We start from the raw sequence: 24,312 nt of genomic DNA on the forward strand, positions 1-24,312 counted from the left end.
TGGCTGCCATGTGGGGTAGCCATGTGCTGCCGGGAGCGGGCGGTTTCTGCCTTCACATTTCAGTGCAAACGGTCCCTGTAGCCCCGGAGCACCAACCCTCCCTGGAAATAGCATGCTGGCTTGTCTCTGAGGAGTGTCTTTATTTAGGGGGATCATAAACGTCACATCCTCTTTTGGAGTCAAACTTAACTTCCTAGCTCCCAGATGCACCTGTTCTTCCAGACTGGCAGGGAGCTGCCTGTTTGCTGCAGTGTCCAAGCACGAGAGAATGACACCCACACAGGGCCTGCCTTAACTTTCCACCTGATTAAGAGCCCAGGGGTACTCTGGTTGAGGCTGACCAACCAGAGCAGACCGAGCTAGGTCTGAGGGCAGAGAGTAGAGTGAGTCCAGCAGTGGACCAGTCCGGGCTGTCCAAGCTCCCCAGCACCAGTCAGCCTTGCTCAGTTCCTTGGTTGAGGCCATCTGAAGGGCCTCAAAGTGTGACAGGCCAGTGGCAGCTACAGGCGCAGCCTCTTGATGTCCTCACTGCGGAAGTCCATGCGCAGAGCCAGCACCTGGCGTACTTCAGCAGGGGTGAGGCGCCATGTTAATGGGCCAGAGTTGGCACCCCAATAATCTAGGATTTCGGTCACCTGTGATGAAGAACACAGACAATTCATCAATGAGAGGGCTCTCTTGAGAGAAAACCTTGGGCTCTACCAGAAGCAAAGCAGGGGTGCCAGGAAGGAGAGGGTGCCATCCCTGCTCTGCGGGTGGAGCCCAAAGCTTTCTCTCCAGAGAGCCCTCTCATTGATCCATTCAGCCCATTCAGACTAGGCCTGCTATTGGTGAAAATGATTTTTTTTTTTCATAGAAGATCTGGGGTGCAGGCCATAAGTACAGGGGATAAAAGGATTCACCAGAGACAGAGCAGGGAGCAGAACAGGCTGACTGGCTGATACATACTGTTGAGGGGAGCAACAGGCGGGTCAGGAGAGGTCTGCTGCACCATATGTGGGTCACCTCCCTGGCCGGGGATCAAACTCAGGCTATAGTGGTGACAGCGCTGAGACTTAGCCCCTGAGCCACCAGGTGGGCCCTGGAAATTTGATTTTGAGGGAGTGCAGGGATCTAAACTTTGTCTCTCTTTTTGATCACCTTTCTCAGGCTAGGCTCAGGGAACCCCACGTACCCGCTCCAGGTTAAGGATTGTGGCCATCTGGGAAAGCCGGGCAAACTTGTCTCGGATGGTCCAGGTGGTGACTGTAGTAAGGTAGGCGATAAGTGACCTCAGCTCCTTGTCAAACTGCAGACCGCCCAGCTGCAGGGCAACACAAGCCTGGAGTTCAAGGCCTAGCCTTTGGCCAGGCAGAAACTGCCCCACTTCCCCTCAGTGCTGGGCTACAAGGCCAGCTGGGCCTCAGGTATACTTCAGAGGGCACCCGTCCTCAAGCCAGGGCAGAACTGAGCTCACACAGGCAGGGCCTGGGGTGCAGGACTTGTCTGCCTCAGAGAAACAACAGAGCCAGCATCTGTGCTCCCTCGACCTTACCCGGTTGAAGGTGGATTTGAGCACCACTTTTTCCAACTCGACGGCAACGAGGCTGGTCATGAGGCCGGTCAGGCTGTCATAGATGACTGGGGACAGGCCAGCCTGCACACATAAGCTAGACATCAGTGGGGGTCCTGCCGAAGCCCTCTGCTTCCCCAGGGGTCTTTGGGGTACAGAGAATTACATGAGGCCACCGCAATTGTTTCCAGTCTGGGACTTGGAGGGGCTTTCAGGATTCCCAGCAGGAATGTGCTGAGAAATAGCAGGCTGCTGGTTTGAGTAGAAGTAGGTAATTCTACAAGCTGGTCCCTAGAGCTCCTGCTTACCTTGAACTCTGCCATTTGCTGCTCCAGGTTAAGGATGAACTGCTGTACCCAAGGGTCATTGGCCTCATAGTCGTTAAATTCTTCCTATTGTCAAGAAGCAAGGAGGTCACCGGGGCCTTCTCTAAGAAGCACCATCCCCTCAACCCCCTTCCAGTCCTCTGAGATAAGAGGAAAGAATTCCTTTTTCTACAGCTTCTGACTCCTCCAGCTTAAAAGCAGCTGATGCCCAGTGGCAAGGCCTGCTGCATCACACTTTTGACCAGCAATAGGTCCTCACTGTAGCCAGGCCGGGGTATGGTGGAGCTCCTGGCATTTTACTCTTGTGTCTCATGTTCTCTAGAAGTGAAATCATCAAGCTGGGGGGGGGGGGTGTGCTTTGAAGCCTATGAAAGAGGGGCAAAGAACCTCAAAGAAAGATGTGGCAGGTCACATGTCTCTCAGCCTCTGACTGCAGAGCAAACTTTCTTGGGAGGAGCCTAGTCTCTGAGGGCCGTCAGTCTGAGAAGCACACAGGTCTAGTCTGTTCAGATAGCCTACTGCTCTGCAGCTGGGGGCTGGAGGAGGGCGATTCTGGTCAGCTGACCTCCTCGATGTTGTGGGAGACGGAGAGGAAGGTGTTGATCCAAGGCTGCACCTGAGGCTTGATGGCTGTGCTGTTCAGTTCTGTCAGCCCTTCCTGCAGGACAAGGCACAGTGGCGTCAGACGCAGCAGGCACTCTCCCCCTGCTCACCCATCCCTGACCACCAGGGCATTCTCTTCCAGCTTTGAGGCTTTTCTGCAGGCCCTGTCTGAGGTGTAACAGACAACATTAATAAAAAGGCCAGGCAGGGCCCTCCCTGGTGGCACAGGGGTTAAAGTGCAGCTCTGTGAAGCTATCTGCAGCCTCTGTAACATGAGTGCAATCCCAGCCCAGGGAGGTGGCGAACATAGTGTGGCAGCCCTGCACTGTCTCTGGTGAATCCTCTCACTCCCTACCCCATACCTCTGGCCTGTACCTCAGTTCTTGTAGACTTTAAAAAAAAAAAAAAAGGCGAGGCAACTTGCTCCTTTGCAGATGTGTTGATTCTGGTCCAGACCAGAGACAGGGCTCTGAGGTTGGCTGGTAAACTCTCAAAAGATTTCTGAGCGCCTGGCACCAGGCACACCTGTGGCTAAGATCTGGGTCACCATGTGGTTCTATTTCTTCAACAGTGTCTGACTCCCTGCAGGTCAAGTGATGGCTCGAGAGGACCAGAATGCTAGCTTGTCAATGTAATGGCCACAGGCTGAGATTCTGGTCTCAAGGGACTCAAACAACTTTAGGGGTGTTTGTGCTTTCCTCACCCCTCTTGTTTCCTTGTGCACATGGCGCCCATGATAAGCCAGTAACATCTCACACTGAGGCCTCAGTCAGCAGTTGAACCTGGAGCTTACCTGCAACAGGTCTCGGAATTTGTTGGACACGGCAGCCAAATCAGAAAGGCAGCTGTCAAACTTGGCTTGGGCCTGCTCCCCTCCAATGCCCTGGTTGAACAGCTTGGTGCAGTCACTCTAGGGAAGAACACCCAGCTTTTAGGCTTTCTTAGGACTGGATCAAGGAGCATATGGGGAGAGTAGTAGTACAGAGGACGACAATATGCACCAGTCATTTCTCCTCCTGGAAAATGATTTCTCTGGGAGCAGATATGGCTTATCCTAGGCAAGAGCCCTAGAAGGGATTCAAAAACCTGCATTGTCTCGAGGGCTGTTCTATCCTGACTTCACTTCCACCTTTGTACTATGGGGGTACTGGTATCAGGGGATGTGAATAAGAAACACATACCGACATTTTTTCTTCTCTTTAACAGGTGTTCTTAGGTTCAAGTCGTGGCTCAGCCATGTTATTAGATGAGTGACCTTCGTCTAGTGACTTAAGGTTTCTGAGCTTCAATCTCCCTGTGTATAAAATGGGAACCCAAATTCCCATGGTGTTGGTGAGGTGGATGAGACAATACACAAAGTGCTTAGCCCAGGGCCTGATGCATAGGAGAAAGGAAGGAGATGTAGCTATTGCTGTTATAGTTTCTGCTGAAATATTCTGCTCTGGATGCCCAAGGGAGGCTATCTGATTCTAGCTAGGATTTAAGTGCTTACTTGTGTGCCAGGCTTTGCTCTAAGCCTTTGTTATTTGTTAAAGTTCCCATCTTCTAAGGTAGGCACTATAATTATCTCCATTGTAGATAGGAAATTGAGGCACAGAGGAGTCAGTGACTTGCCTAAAGTCACAGAGCAGTACAGTATGGAGCTAGGGTTCAAGCTGAGAACCAGCTCCAGAGCAGCTGTTTCTATTTGCCACACTGAAGCCCAAGTGGTGAGAACTCCACAGGTGAGCTGATGGAAGTGCACCAGGTTTGGGGTGGCCAGGGGCTGCCCACATTTCTTGTCGCCTCCTTCAAAGTTTGTGCTGCTTTGGCTACTGCAGGGATTGATCCAGCTGGCAGACGGCCTCAGCTCATGGCTGCTCCAGTATTTAGTACCTCTAGCCAGTCTTCTAATCTCTGCTGCAAAACAGACATCAAGGCACCTGTCTCAAAGGGCTGCAAATGAGGTGAACAGAGATGAGAAATATACATCTAAGGAGGGGTGGGATTTATGGGGCTTGGATTTTGTTTACTTTTCTTTAGCTCTCTTTATCCGTATTTTCTTTCACCTGGCTAATTCTCGCCATTCAGTTTTGAATTTCTAACATTTCCCAAAGTTTTAATTCAAAGTGCAACATATTAATGTTAAGGATGAAGTCAGAAAAACAATCTAAGGTGCCAAGGCTTGAACACAGTATTTGCCCTTTGTGGGATAAATTCCCATTTACAGTGAATTCCCACCTGACTGGTGGGCCTGCACCTCCCTCACGGAGCCCATCACCTGCGTGGTCCTGTTCTGTGTGCTGGCCCCCGGCCTCCTCTGCCTGCTCCGCCCTCAAGCACCAACCTGGGCCCTAAGCTGAATGCCATTGCAGCCACGTCTCCTCCTCAGGAGGAGGCTGTGGGAGAGTCAGGACCCCACCCTCTCCATCTCTCAAGACAGAGTTTAGGAGTAGGGATGAACTGGTCCTTCATATCCTAAGAGTTAACAAGTGATTGCTCCATGCTGTTATTTTAACTAGTGATACAAAAATTGATCACCACTTCATGCCTTTCAGCGACAAAGTACTTCATGCTGTTTTGTTCAGTTCTCACAGACACCCGCTGAGACAGTGATTGTTCTTCCTGTCTTACTAATGGTGGTTTTAGAACTTGCCTCGCTGGTCAGTGGCCAAGTGGAGATCTGAACTTGGGGGTATCTCACTGACAAGCCCAAGTAATGCCCACTATTCTATATGGGAACTAGCATCATACAGTGTTTGGTGATTCACTTCAATTTCATAAAATTCATCAAGGGCATTATCATTTTTAGAAGTGCTTTTAATGCTTTTCACTAGGCCATCCAAGAAGCCTAAAGCAGAGCAGAATGGAAGGCTTCTATCTAGATGAGAGAACTGAAGCTCAAAGAATGAAAGGACTTGTCTAAGATCATGTGCCAAGAATGTATGAGAGTTTTGATCTTCCACCATGTGGGTAAGAGCTCTTCTCACTGGTTTAGAAATGCCTTGCTACCACGTCAACCATGAGTGGACCCCTCCAGCGCTCTGATGAAGAGCGGCTCAACACCAGGGAGTGCCACCGCCCCCACCAGGACTCTCTCTCAAAGGATGATCTGGAAGCTGACAGGAAAATTCCCCCTGTACCTCCAGAGTCTTCTTCAGAGTGGAGATGTTTTCACTGCAGACTTCCACGTTGTTCAGAGTCACCTGGGAAATGAGGATAGGGCGTGTGAATCCCTGCTCACTGCTGTTAGCGCCACCTCGAACTGTGAGACTGGCATGTGAGGCTCAGAGGAGAGCTAAGGAACACTCACAGCACTGCCTTCAGGCAGGTGGTCAGGCCTCACATTAGGTACAGTGGTGAACCACGCCTACCCTTTCTCCTGACATGACACCAAGGCAGTAGTCATGCAGCCTCAGAGGCACTGACGCAAGACTTCAGGTCTTTTGTTATTTGCTATTTGTTTTAGGTCACAGAAAATTCCGAAGAGCAAAATCTCTAAGCCCAGATTAGTGATACTGATGTAAAGGAAATGATTCCTGAGAGCCTGCCACTGATGAGATGTTTTCTCAGCTAGCCTTTCCCTGGCTCTGCCTGATTCCCTCTGTAACACAAGTACTATCAAGTCAGCCTATAGGTGGGAATAAGACTCCTCATTAGGTGAATTGAGTCATCAAGGTCAGTAAACAACTCAGCAAATATTTACTGATGATGTCACCGGGTATGCAAATATAAATGACTATATTGTACACCTGAAGTGACTATGTCAATTATACCTTAAAACAAAACAAAACAGAAGCTGGAACTATTCTGATTGTCATGAAGGTGAGCACATTTCTCTACCCCCAGCCTATCTCTATCTCACCATCCCGTTTGATAATTTTCTTTTTTTAAAGATTTATTTATTTATGTATACAGAACTGAGGTACAGATCAGAGGTGCAGGGGTGGTGAGAGCCTTCACCAGAGACAGAGTGGGGAGCAGAACAGGCCAACTGACGAAGTACACTGCTGAGGGGAGCAGTGGGCGAGACAGGAAAGGTCTGCTTCACCTTGTGGGTCACCACTGGGGCCAGGGATTGACCTCACACTGAAGCGGCTCTGGCCAGCTTGCAGTGCTTTAACCTGCTGTGCCACCAGGGAGGGCCCCTGTTTGATATTTTCTTTCGATTATCCAGTATTAACTTGTTTCCTGTCTGACTTTCCCTTTATTAGAGTGCCATGAAGGCAGAGACCTAGTTTGCCTTCACTGCCATAACTCTACTATAGACTGTCCAATAGAACTTCCTTGATGATGGAAATAAGCTGAATCATCTAGTATGGTAGTTCTAACATTAGAGATGCTGGTTATGCTCAGGTACTGGATTTTTAGTTTAAACTTAATTGCCACCTGTGGCTAGTCACTAGCATACAGGACAGAGCAGCTTTAGAACTGAGATCAGAGCCTGATAAATGTTTTTTAAAAAATATTTGTATAAGTGAATGAGTGAATGAATGTGTTGTCAAGAACGGATTAACATAAGCAAGTGCAGAAAAACCCTAGGAGAAGGTGGGTGTCAGGGGAGCCAGTTCACTGACTCGTGCAGGGAAACAGTAAAAGGCAGAGCAGCAGAGTTGGGAGAAGTGACTAGTATTGGGTGTTAAGCTGTCCTGTGGAGAACGGGGTGGCCGTGAGGCGATTCCACCTGAGCACACACGTGTGGAGGAATTAGGAGTGATCAAGAGCACCATACGGCCTTTGGACTGGTGTGTCGGGAGCATGACCAGGGAAGCAGGGGTGAGGCAGGGAGGCGTCAAGGGATGTCAGGAGTATCAGAATATCAGAGAAAAAGGAGAGTCCCAGGCCCCTGGGAGTGAGATTAGGATGTTCTTCTCTTCCCAAGAGTGCTGCCCTTGTCAGTGTCCTGTAGTCAATACAGAAAGCTCAAGGCTGCTTCCACTGTGGATGGATGACCTAGGGCCACACAGGCTGCTACCGTCAAAATTTCCAGACAAATAACTGCAGTCACGACAAAGATGAAGACCAAATTTCCACAGTTTTTAAGGAAACCAAGAGAAAGCGATCATGAGGGGAAAATGGATTTGGGTTCAGGTGGCGATGATTTCTGTTTCTGTATACCAATAGCTCTTTCACTGTGCTTATCCCAGCTCATGGTGAATAAGCATGGTTGAGGAATTCTCCTGACAGCCAAACAAATCAAGGTGACACAAGAGACATGTGCTGCAGGGGGCGTGAGGACACTCTAAGCACCTGTCACCAAGCACTCAGCATCCTTTCTGACTGGTCTGCAGGGGAGCAGGGAATGGCGAATGAATGCACAGCGGCCGGCCTGATGGGAACTCATTTAGCCAAGTGTTGGAAAACAAGACCAGGCAGGCAGGATGGGGCAGATACAGGGGGCTGTCAACAGACAACCAGGTGCTTGCTTTTCTTGAGTGACAGGGAGCAAGGAGTCAGTGAAGGATTCTAAACAGAGTAATGAAAGAATGGAGACAACTTATGAAAGAGAATGGTAAACAAAATGAGAAACTCAAGTCAGCTTCTATGACCCTCTGAAGCTGGATGCCAGACATTTTGGCAAAGATCTCCAAAGACACCATATTTAGAGGTGACAATTTTTGGAGCTGACCCTCTTTTTTAGTAACCATAACATCTCAGATTGAAATTGGCCAGGACAGAAACCATGCTCAGGGAAAATATTTTCAAAGGCATGAAGGGGGTGGGTGCTGTCGAAATAGCCTCCATACTTGATTGACTTGAGGCCTAGTTACTATGGGTAGAGTAGCATGTTTAGGCTCCTGACTCTGAAAGTGGCAGCTCTTAACTCTTTGGGGGTGTTTATGAATCTGGTGACAGTTGAGAACCCTGCTTCCAAAAAAACCCCCAAAACTACATACACATTTTTGGATCCAATCTCAGGGTGTTCAGAGACATCATTAATGGGCTACTGATTGGGAGTTCGTCTGTCTACTGTATACTTCTTTACTTTCACCTCTAACTCACAGGACTCAAGGCGACTGAGTCTGGCCAGTATGGGGGTGGAGTAGAAGGACAGTGCTGTCCCCACTCATGCTCTGGCGGCACGGGCCAGAGAGGCCTAGTCAGTAGCTCAGGACTCACTTGTCCTTTTTGACTCATTACAAACTGGCTGTTACCTTGTATAATCCTTTTGTCCTTCCATGCTTCTCCTTCCCTGGCTGCCTCTCATCTGCTAAGACTCAGTGCTTCAGCTCACCTAGTTATTCTCTGGAGCTAAGGGTTTTAATAAGTAAGTTTCTGAGGAAACAGGGCCTACAGAAGTGGCCCAGGTAGACTTAAAGGATTGGCACACACCCAACCAGGGCCTGTCCTCAGAGAGGCAGCTGGAGGCTTGGCACAGATGCACAGCCACGCTTGACACACAGTGCAGTCCCTGAACAGCTGGCCAGTGCTCATGGTACCGCCTTCCAGGCAGGCAGCAATGCAAGTTCTGCCTTGGGCTGCTCAGGACAGGTCCCTGGGTAAGAAAGTTTCACAACTTCAAAGGGAAACAGCTGCTTCTAGACACTGGAGGAAAAAAGTCTCCAGTGGAATGCTGATTATACTGTGGCTTAGAGGTCAGTTTAACTTTGAGAAAAATCCACCCAATTTCCAACCAGAAGCTATGGCTACTTACCAAGAAAGACAGCTTGGCCTCATCAGTGCTCTCGATGCCTTTTGTGTCAAATTTGCCCTGCTGGAGGCTGCTGTGCATGATGTTCACTGCACTTGTCACTCCACGCTGGATGTCCTGTAAGGTGGTGGCTGGGAAGCCCATCCGCAGCTTGTTACATAGGACGTCTCTGGGGGCAGAAAGGCAACAACTTGGCCTCTAGGACCAGGGATCCACTTCCCTGATCCAGCAACAAGAGTTGCTCTCTTGGGGGAATAACCACTTCCTGAGATCTGAGATGCTAGGGTGAGAGAGTGACCAAACCCCCATCAACCAGGGCACTGATGTGACAAGAACGGAAAGAGGAGACTGGCTAATTCTTTACTTCTTATGAGACTTTCAGCTATTACCACCGAGTCCCACAAAATCAAGAGGAGGCGACACAGTTTGAAAAACAGTACAGAGTAAGAGTTGAGAAACTAGGTTTTAAGTCAGTAAGTTCTGGATTGCATTCCTTAATCCACTATGTAGAAGGCGTATGGTCTTCAACAAGGGATGGATTCTCCCAAAGCCTAGTGTCCTCAGCCACAACACGGAGCAAAGGTGCCTGCCTCACAGAACTGTCATCAGAGTTGAACAAGAGGAGACCAGCACGGCAGTGATAGCAATGGTAACTGATTGCTAATAAATATTATAACCTCTGCCTTCACCTGAAACTCCTGGTCTCTTCCCTACGTTTGAGGGAATCCAGTCAGGGAACATAGACTTAGTCAATAAGATCTCTGGCTTCTTTTGAAATACCTGGAACCAAGGATGTTGTGGTATGGACAGAAATGTGTATCTATATAGAAATGAACTAGAAACATAAGGGGGAAAAAAAAAAAAACAAGAAGCAAATGGGTCTCAGCAATCTGTCACAATTATGACCTTTCTGCTTTCCAAAAACGAGAGAGAGGCAACCATACCTGAAGTCAGATTCCAATTCTGTGGTGGCGAGGTTGATCATGGCACAGAGACAGTCGATGCTGGAGCTGGACAGAGCCCGCCCAATGCACTTCTTAACAATGTAGAAGACATCATCCACCATGCTTGACGTCAACTGGCCCTTCTCATAGGTGTCCAGAGCCACAGCCTGGCCAACAGGCAAAGCACTCAGTGAGGGCTGCGTTTTGCATGTCCCTGTTCTAGATAGTTCTGGAATGCATCCTGGTTCTGCTTCTTTTTCTATACCTTGTCCAGGCTTTTCTAACTACAGCTTGGTGGGGATCCTTCTTACTTTCACAGCTCATTTCACTGATTATGATGTTGAGAAATTACGTACTTAGGACATATGCCTTGGGGCCATCCAAGATATCAGGAGAGGCCCTTCATCTTTGGGTTCAACATCCACATACCTCTAGGGAGGCAGGAACAAGCAAGTCCACTGGGGAGTGGAAGTGTTCTTTTGTGATCCTTGGGAAGGAAGGCCCTACTTAACCTATAAAGAACACTCAAATGCCCTGGAGCCACAGAAAGTGGTACTAGGCAGTCTCATGTGAAGTCACTCTCAAAGCAGGGCCAAGAGGTACCATGCACCCAAGCCACTTCCCTCAGCTTGGCTTCCCAGGTGGGAAGCCCCACCCGAGGGGTGTGTCTCCTTCCCACCTTGTTGACAGTCTCTCTCATGAAGTACTCCTCCATGGTGATGTAGAAGCCAATGAGCTCCTGCATAGTGCAGCTCAGCAGGCAGTTATTGAGGAGCTTGTCCAGACACTTCTGATGCTCTAGGGAACAGCCAAGAAATGACACTCACTTTTCTTCCTCAAGGGAAACAGAACAACTCCTTTCATGTTGTTAGGTACCTTTTTTAGTCTTTGTTTCAAATCTGTACATAATTTACATGGTTATAATTGAAATACAGATAAAATTCTAATTCAAAAAAATTATTTCAGAAATATTTTCAATTTCTACATTACTTTTCCTTTAAAAATTTTTTAAAGAAGATTTATTTATTTATGTGTACAAGAACCAGGTATAGGCTAGAGGTGTGGGGGTGAGAGGATTCACCTCAGAGACAACTCCCCACTTCAGAGACAGAGTGGGGAGCAAAACAGGTGGATCTATTGAAATACAATAAAATACAGGGGAGCAGTGGGCAGGTCAGGAGAGGTCTGCCATGCCACGTGGGTCACCTCCCTGGCTAGGAATTGAAGTCTTGCTGCAGTGGCTGCGGATAGCTTGATAGTGTTGGGACTTAATCCACTGCACCACCAGAGAGGGCCCACTTTTCCCTTTTTAAAAGTTTACTGTGTGTACAGGTAGATGAACTGGGATGTAGGGCAAAATTGGGGGGGTGGGAGTGCAGAGAGGTTGTTGAAAGGATTCACAGAGACAAGGTGGGGAGCAAAACAGGCAGATTTAATGAAATAAACTGCTGAGGGGAGCAGTGGGCAAGACAGGAGAGGTCTGCTGCAGCATATATGGGTTAGCTCCCTGACCGGGGATGGAACTCAGGCCATGGTGGTAACAGCACTGATATTAAATCCATAGGCCACCAGGGTCAGGCCCTGAAGCTTACTTATTCCTAATGGCTATATGATAGCTCATCAAGGAAAATAGCCTATATTTTCTTAAACTGTTCTCCTATATTTTGACACCTGGCTGACTTCCAAATGTTTTGCCATTATTAGACTCTTGGAAGTCATAATGATTGAATGTATGCTGAAGTGGCTGTGGCTAGCTTCACAGTGCTGTGTTTTAACCTGCTGCACCACTGGGGAGGACCCTAAATAAATCTTAAACAAAACAAAACAAAAAAAAGTCAGAAGTGGCTGATAGCTCCTGCAATGGACAGCAAAGCTCTGAACACTGATGGTCATTACTAATAGCAATGAGCACCAAACTCCCAATGAGCACACATCCTCTACAAACACAGTTCAAGGCAACACTCCCTAGCTCACATAGATCTTCTCCATGTCAGTATGATGGGCATAAGCCATGCAGAGTGCCATACATGCTGGGTCAGTTTCAAGTTTCCAGTTTAGGCAATCCTGTGTGGACTTGACAACGGAACAAAACTGTCTTCTCAAAAACCTATAGGTCATGTGTAATGCAAAAGGACTGGGTACACTTTCCCCCCAAGTACTGATTCCCTTCAAAAATTATGATTGGGGAACTGGATAATTGAGGTGATTGAGGGATGTGTGAAAGGATTTTTTGTTAGTATACACATTTTTGTATACTTTCTTTATACTCTACTATAAATCTCAGCACTATAATCAAAAGCATATTGAGATGTATACCCTAAAATTCATCCAATTTGTACTGTGTTCACCTAAACTGTATGTGCACAATTTAATGATCTTGATGTGACTTTACAGAGTTTTGCAACATAGTCACAGTCCAGTTTTAGAGTATTCCTATCACTCCTGAAAGCTCCCTCATGCAGCCATGGATGTCTTCTTGTTCTATTTAGCTGTGAATCACATGCTTAAACACCAATGCCTACGCCAGAGCTGTGAGGAAGCACAGTGGGGGTAAGAGCAGAAGAAAATCATTCAACCATCCTGGGCATTAGCTTTCCTTGTCTGCAGCATGATGAGATAAAGGTCCAGTCCAAGTCTAAAATGTGAGTAAGTCTAGACTTCCTTCTGGGACCCTCAGGGGTCCCCTAGATCCCTAGAGGCTAAGGAGTTTCAGTTATTTCTTTGCGAGAGTTCTGTGGATTACCTGTTACAAAACTGTGCCAATTCTATTCCAGCCCTCTTAGGACTATGGGAAAAGCCTCTTACCTTGTTTTACTTCTTCTGAGGCCATGGAGTCTCCCACTTCAAAGTCAGAGCTGATCCTCTTCCTGAGGAAGCGTAGGTACAGCTCACTACGGGCATTCATCAGGGTGACCTCAGTCAGGATGGGATCCAGTTCCCTGGGACACATGGAACAGAAGGAATGCGCCACAGAATACTGGATTTCCTTAGATACACAGAAGGCAGTAACAGTCCCAAGTCCTCGTCTAGACCCTGACTAGAAAAGAGCAGCTCTGCTGGATGCTCATCCCAGCTCCATCAGCCCCATTACAATTAGAGACAGCTGTCAACCACATTTCTCTCTCTTCTTTTTTTTTAAGATTTATTCATTCATGCATACAAGAACTGGGGTATAAGACAGAGGTATGGGGGGAGGGGGGAGGTGAGAGAATTCCCAAGAGACAGAGTGGGGAGCAGAATAGGCAGAGTGACTGAAATACACTGCTGAGGGGAACAGAGGGAGAGATGGGAGAGGTCTGCTGCACCATGTGGGTCAGCTCCCTGGATGGGGATCAAGCTGTTGCTGCAGAGGCTGCAGATAGCTTGATAGTGCTGAGACTTAACTCCTGCACCACCAGGGAGGCCCCTATATTCACCACTGTTGTATCTGACTGCTTTATAGAATGCAGACACTAAGAAGAAAGGATGTCTGTTTCACTCCCTGTGCTGGCTGCCATATCCCGCAAAGGACCAGTGCCACAATGAGTACTCAATAAAAATTTTGCTGACTGAATGAATGCATTTTTATGTGTGGTTGGATTTTCTTTTAGTAAGTATATGTAGGACAGGGCCCTCCCTGGTGGCGCAGCGGGTTAAAGCACAGCACTGAGAAGCCAAAGCCACTTCAGCATGAGTTTGATCCCAGGCCCGGAGGTGACCCACAGGGCGTGGCAGACCTCTCCTGACCTGCCTGCTGCTCCCCTCAGCAGTGTACTTTGTCAGTCAGCCTGTTCTGCTTCCTGCTCTGTCTCTGGCAAATCCTCTCACCGCTCCTACACCTCTGGCCTATACCCCAGCTCTGATCGCATAAATAAATCTTTAAAAAAAAAAATTCTAGGACAGTAGTAACCTCTAGGAGTTTCAACTGGTAATTCTTTACAAGTTACAAAGATGCTTCTTCTTGTATAACATAGCCTGTTAAATAAAAATAAAAGTCAAACAATATCTTCTTCAGAAACACTTCTCCAGGGCCTCCCTGGGGGTGCAGGGGTTAAGTCTCAGCACTATCAAGCTATCCGCAGCCACTGCAGCAAGAGTTCCATCCCTGGCCAGGGAGCTGACCCACATGGCGCAGCAGACCTCTCCTGTCTCACCCGCTGCTCCCCTCAGCAGTGTACTTCAGCAGATCTGCCTGTTCTGTTCCCCACTGTTTCAGGTGAAACATCTCATCACTCCCTTCCCCAACTCCTCTGGCCTGTACCCTAGTTCTTGGATGCATAAATAAAATAAAACTTAAAAACAAGTCACAGATAAAATATTTTAAAAGCACAGACCACATTTTAACAGACTAGACTCTGAAGGATATTATGAATTCAAACTCCTATGGGGTGAAGAAAAGAGAAAGGTTATTTTACCTGGGTTCAATTTTTTCTGTTGCAGAATTTCTCATTAAGTTGTTCTGGACATGCCGGAACTGTAAAACACCACAGAAATGAGTGTCCTTCCCTATCCGACCCTCCTTCTCTCTGCCACTTGCTGGGCACTCCAAAGTTCTGATACCTGAATTGCTTAGGTTTAGTCTGTTTAAAAGGCAAGCCAGAGGGAGGCTTTCATGATGATGAGCCAGACTTGTTTCCATTTAGGTGCTAATGCCAATGCTTATTACCTCTATTACTATATTTAAACATGATGCTAATGATGGTTTCTCCTCAAGTTCTAGGAGCAGATCTGCTTGAGGCTATTCCCATTTTTTAAGCTGCAGTTTTTCTTTGTCATCCAAAGAGCAGAAAATAGTTCACAAAAGGCAAGTGTTACTTTTGGCACTTGTGGTTATTATAGAGAATTTTGAGACAAATTACTTGATGCTAAATAGGGCCTTAGGAAAAAATATTCTCATTACCTCACCAGAAGATACCGTGATAGAGAACTGGTGTACATTTTCTGTTGTGATCCTTTCAGAAAGCCCTTTCTAGATGTCCCCTCAATCTTGTACTGAGGCCACTGTCACTTTGACAACATTTCAAGTCCAAAGTAAGCTGGTGATGGGCAAGATGCTGGCTAGTATGCATTTGGCACTTATGTTTCTATTGTCTGACTCTTTTTTTCACTCCCTTCCCCCCACTCTCTCTATTGAGGGATTATATTCTATAACCCTGACTGCTTATAAACTGCGCAAAGCATTTTTAGCTCACCTGCTGGTGGTAGTCCCTCTGCTTGATAAACTTGTCCACCACCTTCTCCACCTGTCTGTCGCACTCCACTTGCAGGTATTTTATCAGGGTATAAAGTCTCCCTGGCCCATAATAGGTTTCCACTATTGGTTGGTGGGTCTCCACAATGCGGGCAATCCCTACAAGGCAGAGAGTTCTATTCAAACATTCTTTCCAAATAAACTATTTTCTTCCTTCCACCTAGGATGAACCCAGGGTCCAACTCCATCCTTCTGGCTGCTTTATTTTCTGAAATGAATACAGATGGTTCTGATCTATACCAGCAGTTGCCAGGTAAATCTGTTTGTTAAATATGCACAGTCAGGCTCTCCCTGGTAGCTTTAACCCAAAGCACCACATTATGAAGCTCTCCGAAGCCACTGCAGCACGAGTTTGATCCCTGGCCAGGGAGGTGACACACATGGAGTGGCAGACCTCTGCTGACCTGCCCTCTGCATCCCTCAGCAGTGCACTTTGTCAATCTGCCTCTTTTGCTTCCCACTTTGTCTCTAGTGGACGCTCTCAGCCACCACACCTTTGGCCTGTACCCCAGTTTTGTAAGCATAAATAAATAAATCTTAAAAAAAAAATATGCACAGTGCCTGGAATCTTAGCAGTGACTTGATAAGCTGATTGATATCAGTGTAAATAAATTATATCAGTACTATTTCTACAGAAGTAAGCATCTCTGGATATCACCTCACCCTCTTCCTAGTAACTTACCTTAGTAATAAGTTTACTCAGAGTTTGGGTCTTGAGTGCTAAAGAGGCTCAAAATACCTGAGAGACTGACTAATCTTTGTAAATCAGAAACTGAGTTAAATGAAAGTTAATTCTCCAATGAATCAAGACACAGTAAACAATGAAACTGGAGGCATCAAGCTAGACAGGAGGGAAGAAAAGCTAGGATGCAGGTGCTATACAGAAATGCCTCCAGGCTCCTCAGCGTGGAGAAGAGGCTTACCTTCAAACAGGAGAGTGAGTGTATCTGCAAAGATAACTGCAGCTCTTCGGTCACTCATGTCTGTCCCTAGAACCAGCAACAGATTCTCCTCAGCTTTACCAGCCACCTGTAAAAACAGAAAATCCACAGGTATTTCCCATATTTGAGATCAGTCTGTATTCCAAAGGGCTCTCCAGTGGCTTTCTTTTTTTTCATTCTCTGTTGATGTTTCAAAGTGAAGACAGAATTTCTCTGGGCATCAGGGAGGACAAGGAACTTAAACAAAGTGGCGGGGCCTCCCTGGTGGTGCAAGGGGTTAAGTATCAGCACTATGAAGCTGCCGGCAGCCACTGCAACATGAGTTTGATCCGGACAGGGATCTGCTACAGGGCGTGGCAGACTTCTCTTGTCTCACCCACGTCTCCCCTCAGCAGTATATCTAAGAGATGCACCTGTCCTGCTCCCCACTATGTCTTTGGTGAATCCTCTCACCCCCCCCCATACATCTGGCCTACATCCCAGCTCTTGTGTGCATAAATAACCAAATCTTAAAAAAAAAGAAAAGAAAAGAAAAAGAAAACACGCACTATCAGTAGTCATAGCTGCACCTGGCTTCTCATAAGTATCTCAAATTGTTGAGCAGAAGAAGTAATATAAGCATTTTTTTTTAATTTTAAAGATTTATTTTACTATTTATTCATATAAGAGCTGGGGTGTAGGCCAGAGGTTTGGAGGGTGAAAGGATACACCAGAGAGAGTGGGGAGCAGAGCAGGCAGATCTACTATAACATACTGCTAAGGGGAGCAGCAGAAGAGTCAGGAGAGGTCTGCAGCACCATATGCCTGATGGGGTCTGCTGTTCTCCATCTACTGGGAGGAAGGGGTTGAGACTAACAGAAGACTGATTATTTTTGAATGGGCAAAACACACACATATAAACATTTAAGAAAAAGGAACAAAGAAGTGTTTAGACAAAAGTCAGGATTTAACCTAACATGACTTACCTGTTTCATCTAAGGTAGCTTATTTTGAGACTTAAGCCTCATTAACCAATTGAAACCACTAACCAAGAGCTCCAAATACTCTTAAAAGCAGCCAAATCCTGGCAAACAGCTTGTCAGAGAATTTGCATTTTAACTTTACCTACTTTCGTTTGGTCTGTTGGAAATCAATATACATCAGCAGATATCTAGGCCATGCCTGGTACACAGCAGACTGGCAACAGATAAGTGCTGAATGAAGGCATGCACCCAGTCCTGCCAGACTACATGAAGGGCAGAAAAGTAGAGTCAAATCTGGAGGCAAGATCCTGTTACCCACAGAAATAGGATCCTGTCTGTGCCCTAATTTGTAAGCAGAGGCTCATACCATTCATACCATTATCCTGCCAAGCAATCGGGGTCATACCTGCTTGCAAAGGTATTCTGAGAACCTGCTTAATCCCTCCTCATGCAAACCCAGTAGCGGGAAGATCTTGAAGAAGCGCTCCACCTGGGGTAGACTGCCTTCCTCAGTGGCGCTAGCAAACTTCTCTGTTACAATGGCTTTGAGACGTTGCTCAGCTTCCTGCAATAGCTTCAGGTTGGCATCGATCATGCTCCCTAAGCAATGATGAGAAAATGAGAATTAAAGAATTGTACTATCTGAGGCCTCATCACTGAGTCTGTGCACCAATATTTATTCAAAATACATGGGTTAGACATTTATTGTGTACAAGATACTGCACTAACAATACGGATGAATCAGTCATGAACCTGTCCCAGAAATTACAGTTAAGTGAAAGAGACAAATATTGTGCTTAAATAGCTATACAAAATTCATAGAATCATAGGTGTCATAAGAAAGGTGCCCATGAGTCAGATTTCTGGTTGAAGTAATGAGAAAAAACTTCCTAGTGAAGGTGACAGTCCACCTATGAGAGATGGGCAGGATTTTGATACCTAAGTAAGAAAAATACATGTTCCAGGTCAAAAGGAATAAAATAAGCAAAGGAATAGAAACATGAAAAGATTAGTTGCTAAGTACTGTTAGTATCCACCCTGACAAAGAGATGGGACAATAAGTGTGAGACAGGGGCCTCCCTGATGGCACAAGGGGTTAAAACCCATCACTATGAAGTTATCTGAAACCATTGCAGCAGGAGTTCAATCCCCAGCCAGGGAGTTGCCCATATGGAGTGGCAGACCTGCTCTCTGCTCCCCTCAGCAGTGTATTTTAGTAATCTGCCTGTTCTGCTCCCCACTCTGTCTCTGGTGAATCCTCTCACCTCCCCCATGCACTTTTGGCCTGTACCCCAATTCTTTTATGCACAAATAAATACATCTTTAAAAAATAATGTGATGAGCTGACAATATGGTCACAAAGAAAGAAGCCACTGGCCAGAGGAAAAGGTTGGTCTAGAATTCCTTTTCTGTAAACTAGGAATATAGTGCGCTGGGACCTAGGTCAGGTCTAGAATTACACTAGGGAGTTTCCTAACTATAGAGGTTTGTATCTGAGCTAGTTACCAACAGTTGGGGATGCTGACCTTCTTTGCCCTGTCGGCTGAGTTCAATGACTGACTTGTCCAGACACAAATAGCGATGAATGTGGGCTGCAGCCTGCTCATAATCTTCATTCCTCAAAGCAGTCTGAACTCCATCCATACAGAACTTCAGATCTAAGATGTCATCAGCTCTCTGAATGGCTTGATATAGGCGGTTCTGCAAAAAGACTTGGTGCTTAGGGCCTCCATGGTGGCCTAGGGGTTAAGTCTTAGCGATATCACTGTCATTGCCTGAGTTTGATCCCTAGCAGTAAGCTGACCCATATGTGGCACAGCAGACTTCTCCTGTCTTGCCCACTGCTCCCCTCAAACTGCCTGTTCTGCTCCCCACTCTGTCTCTGGTGAATCTTCTCACCTCCTGCATCTCTGATCTATACCCAAGCTCTTATATCTTATATGCATAAATAAGTAAAATATCTCTAAAAAAACAAAGTAAAAACCTCTCCAGAAGATAAGGAGGTTTCAGGGCTGAATCTGGTTAACCCTAGGTCCTTTTCAATTTTCTCTACTGAACTCAAAAACACTACCACTATCATGTACAAAATTGTTACTGACGATGATGAAGACCACTGATACGTATGACATAATTTTATTTATGTGACCAGAGGATTCCTTTTCATTGAAGTAGGTACAGGGATAATTTCTATTTCTGGCTGTCGTTAAAATTATTATAGAATCACGAACGTACTTGACATTTTAGAAGACACTGTTAAAGCAAGTAGTAAAGTAAGTAGATGGAAAGTATTTTACTTTTAGAATAAACAAGAATATTAAAAAAAACTTTAATATGTGTGGCTATCATGTTTTGTTGTTATTTCTGCAGAATCTTAACAAATAGATCAGGAAAGGCTATGCTATTTTACAGGGTAAACAGAGCCTGGGATTGAATTATGGAAGGGTCTAAACCTTCTGCTCATCAAGAGTTGCCACAATCACATGAGGCTATTGAGCACTTGAAAAATGGCTGCGCCCAATTAAAATGTGTAAGCTTACAATAGATACTTGGTTTCAAAGAGCTAGTACAAAAATAAAAATGGTAAAATATTTCATTAATGTCATTGTATAGCAGTTACATATTTAAATGTATTTTGGATATAATGGCCTAAATAAAAATTACTAAAATTATTTTCGCTTCAGTTTTATTAAAAAAAAAAAAAGGCTATCAAAGAATTGAGTATTACGTGGTTCATATTAGATTTCTTTTTCCTCAAGTTCTATGGCTTTTATTTTCTTGTCTGACTGCCTGCGCTAGAACCTTCTATGTAATGTTGAAGAGAGGAATTAAGATCTGAGAAATTTGTTTTGATAATGATCTGAGGGAGAAAGTGCCCAGTCTTTACCAGTAAGTGTGATATTAGCTGTGGGTTTTTCTTAGATGGCTTTTACCATGTTGAGGAAGTTAACCTCTATTCCCTGTTTGTTTAGTGCATTATTATAAAAAGTACTGAATGTTGTCAAAAAAAATTTTTTTTTTTAAAGATTTATTTGTGCATACAGAATTGGAGTACAGGCCAGAGGCTAAGGGGCGGTGAGAGGCTTCACCAGAGACAGAGTGGGGAACAGAACAGGCAGATTGATGAAGTACACTGCTGAGGGGAGCAGCGGGTGGGTCAGGAGAAGTCTGCCACATCATGTGGTCACCTCTGGGGCAGGCGGCGGTAATCGAACTCATGCGGAAGCGGCTTTAGATTCTCGGTGCTGAGCTTTAACCCGCTGCACCACCAGGGAGGGCCGTCAAAATTTTTTTTTAATGGGTGAAATACAAAAAATATTTTCTTATACTGTTTATTTTTGTACAGTATCTGGAGTCTTTCCTCAGGTGTAGTCCCATAGCTCTCCTACCACCATTTCATCTGTGAACCATCATGGTAGTCCTCTGTGCTCTTAAAATTATGGAATGTGGGCCCTCCCCAGTGGTGCACACTGCAAGTGAGCCGCAGCCACTTCAGTGCGAGTTCAATTCCTGCCCAAGGCGACCCACATGGCACAGCAGACATCTCCTGTCTCACCCGCTGCTCCCCTCAGCAGTGTACTCAGTTGATCTGCTTGTTCTGCTCCCCACTCTGTCACTGGTGAATCCTTTCACTGCCCCTCTACCTCTGGCCTGTACCCCAGTTCTGTATGCATGAATGAATAAATCTTTAAAAAAAAAAAAAGAACAAAAATCTGGAGCATATTAAAAAATAATATGGAATTTTCCCAGAATTTGCATATCATCCTTGCTCAGGAGCCATGATAATCTTCCCTGTATTATTCAATTTCAGTACATGTGTTATTGAAGCAAGCACCAAATGCTTTTTTTTTTGAATCTGTAAGATGATCATGTAGTTTTGTCCTTCATTCCTTTGATGGCATATTAATTGAAATTCAGACATTAAACCAACCTGTCATCCTTGAATAAATCCTGTTTGCTAGTTGTTAGTCCTTTCTATATGTTGCTGGAACTGGTTTGCTATTACTGCTTTGGATTTTTATGTCTATATTCAGATGAGCTACTGGTCTAAAGTTTGTTATAATATCTTTGTCTGGTTTTATATATTGCACTAGATTTCTACTGGAAGACGCTGTTCTAATCTCTAACGTGGTTACTTTTTTAATGTTCTTTACTAACTCAGATGTCAAAAGCTCAAAAGTTCAATGGGCTTACCTTGGCCAGGTCAAGCTGACGGACTTTGCTAGACACATTCTCGGCTAGATTGCATGTAAAGGTGATCATTCCAGCCAGCTGCTTTGCATCTCCTTCAATCAACTGCAGGTTGGGACTGGAAACACACAATGTCAATAAACATATATCCAAATGTGTATAAGAAAAGGAAAAATTATTATTTTTGTGTGCGTATGTAAGACTGTGTGTGGGGTGTAGGGCAAGGGCAAGGGCAGGGATGTGTGAAAGGATTCATCAGAGGCAGATTAGGGAGCAGAACTGATGGATTTACTGAAGTACACTGCTAACAGGAGCAGTGGGCAGGACAGGAAAGGCCTGCTGCACCATATGTGGGTTACCTCTCTGGCTGGGCATAGGAAAAAATTATTATTATTATTTTTTAAAGATTTATTTATGCAACAAGAACTGGGGTACAGACCAGAAGCATGAGAGGTGAGAAGATTCACAAGAGACACAGTGGGGAGCAGAATAGGCAGATATCCTGAAATACACTGCTGAGGGGGAACAGCAGGTGGGTCAGGAGAGGTCTGACGCACCATGTGGTCACCTCTTTGGCAGGGATTTAACTCTGCTGCAGCTGCGGTGTATAGCTTCATAATGTTATATTTAACCCTCTGCACCACCAGGGAGGCCCCAGAAAAAATTACTTTTGCGTATCAAAACTACATTTTCTATTTCTTTTGTATCTCCCCACTGATTCCTAGTTTTGTTCATTCTATCCACACTTTATTTTTTAAAGTGTTTTACTACAAACACACATGTATACATAACAAAACATTAATTTATTTACTGAGGACACTTCTAATTAGATACAACCAAAGAATGAGTCACCAGATTCTCCCAACTGCTAAATGAGCATGTTATAAATGAAAGGCTGATGAAATCAAAGAACATTTTTTATGACTAGCAAATGCATAAAGTCTGTAAGAACTTTCTCAAATGTGAGCCAAGCACAAACCACTTGGTATGCCTTTAAAATCCCACACCCACAGTTTCTGGTTCACTACATTGGGACTCAGGGCCAGTATTTGCATTTCTAATGAGTTTTCAAATGTTGATGCTGGTGTTCCAGGGACACTGTAAGAACCATTTTGCTATATCTGTAGGTGTTCATTTCAAACTCTCCTGACATTTTATGATAGTTAGGAAACAATTTTTTCAGTGGTCCCTGTTGGAATTTATAATAGCTCTTGTTGAGAGGAACAGACTCACCCCATTCGGTGGAGAGTGACCATTTTATTCTCAATGGTGTTTTGCTGTTCCAAAAGAGCATCCAGCTCTCTCTCCACCACTTTCTGAAACACAGAGAAACATACTGTCATCAGAATGATGAGGACTATTGGAGATATTTAACCCAACCACTTAGCTGAACTCCCATTTCAAATATTTTCTTTCCTCCTACTGCCCTTTCTCAGAATTCTAACAAACAATAATTTATGTACTTACTAATTTGCACGATTATTTTATGTGTTTTACTTCATCTAGCAGATGAACACCACAAAGTGTAGAAATCTTTATTCAATGTCATTAGCACAGTGCCTAACCCAACAAAGCACTCAAAATATGACTAGACAAATGAAATGCTCTAAGTTTATTATAAAAAGTCTCTTTATAGTAGTTGGTGCCCAAAGGGGATAAATTTCCTTTCAGCCAAGTCATTTACTGTATCATCTCAATTAATGTAACCTTATAAATGTCTCATCTGTAAAACAGGCTAATACACACCCCATACGACTGTTCTGTGCTGTCAAGAAGACAACAGAATGGTTCACTAATAGTTTTACTGGACTGTTAACAGTCCAGTGGGATCTAGAGGAAAACTTCCCCTTGATAATCATCAAATACAAGATTAATATTGTTCTGGCCTAGGATCAATTTCCTCATCTGCCCTCCAAAAAAAGTGAAGACTCAATGAATGCAAACTAGGAATGTTAGAGTACTGACTTTTTTTTTTAAGACACAACTTGCTGGGGAAAAAAAGTATCAGAAATTGCCAAAGAGGTGCAAGTTAATACTTGAAAATCAAAGCTACCAAATGATCCATCCTCTCCTAGGTTGGAACTGCTGTGGTGCTCAACCTTAAAAGTTGTTTAAAAGAACAACTAAACTTTTAAATCACATCCTAGACATCTTTCTTTAGACTGGTAAAGACCAAACTGACACTCCAAACTATCCTGACAGCATTAGGCAGCAACAGAAATGTGAAGGAAGAAGAAAGAAGAGGTATGGGCTGACGGAATGAAGGAGAATAGTTCACACCCACTGCTTGATAAAAAGTCTAGGGTACTACAGATAAAGCGACTAGTGAAAAATTAGACAATTGTGCCTGAGAGGTAAAAATCTCAAATTTAAATTCTCCAATCATTCCTGATAAGAGGAAGTCTTAAAATCCTTTATTTGCAGTGACTTCCTGCTTAAGTGAGCTACGAAGTCGTCTCGTAATGGTAAGTCGCTAAGCCAAAGTAAGACATGCTTCACTCTGGGGAATAACCTAGTGATCCAGGGCGGTAGGAAGAGGGGCAGATTGTCCGGTAACATAGAAGATAATGTGGAGATTCTAGCCAAATAACCGAGACGAAAGGCTGCCCTACTTATAAGCTCCAAGTCCACTTGTGCTTCTCGAATAGGTGTTTCGTCTCCATAGGTAACTAGAGATAATCTCATAGCCCAAATTTCCCAAGACTGACGGCTCCTAAACCCACTGCCCCGGATCCTCCAGGAAAGTCTCAGCCCCCCCACCTCCTCGCCGCAGAGCCGCTGGTACACAGCCTCCAGCTCCTGCAGCTCCGTCAGGGAGCGAATGAGCTCAGTGGATATCTCCGAGCAGCGGCCTCCTCCCACCCCCTCAGGCTGCGGAGGGACCCCTAACAGCTTCGAAGGGGAGTCGAAGTCCGCCATCTTGGTCCCCATTCCG

The 24,312-nt window shown here is 45.2% G+C and overlaps 1 protein-coding gene across 1 annotated transcript; it reads right to left on the minus strand.

The window, feature by feature from the left end:
* Positions 1–123: 123 nt before the first annotated feature.
* Positions 124–24,312, minus strand: COG4 (component of oligomeric golgi complex 4). The gene is made up of 19 exons (XM_004690398.2): positions 24,138–24,312; positions 22,611–22,693; positions 21,381–21,495; positions 18,716–18,890; positions 17,596–17,789; positions 16,210–16,315; positions 15,228–15,385; positions 14,451–14,509; positions 12,862–12,995; positions 10,736–10,854; positions 10,057–10,223; positions 9,116–9,281; positions 5,604–5,666; positions 3,275–3,391; positions 2,444–2,536; positions 1,861–1,944; positions 1,535–1,636; positions 1,175–1,303; positions 124–635 (listed from the first exon to the last, which is right to left on the minus strand). Exons 1-19 carry the CDS (start codon positions 24,306–24,308, stop codon positions 501–503), a joined length of 2,370 nt encoding a protein of 789 aa, XP_004690455.1. The 5' UTR covers positions 24,309–24,312; the 3' UTR covers positions 124–500.

This window comes from Condylura cristata, unplaced genomic scaffold (genome assembly GCF_000260355.1).
Source record: "Condylura cristata isolate star-nosed mole 26May11 unplaced genomic scaffold, ConCri1.0 scaffold00028, whole genome shotgun sequence".
In the NCBI taxonomy this organism is placed as follows: domain Eukaryota; kingdom Metazoa; phylum Chordata; class Mammalia; order Eulipotyphla; family Talpidae; genus Condylura; species Condylura cristata.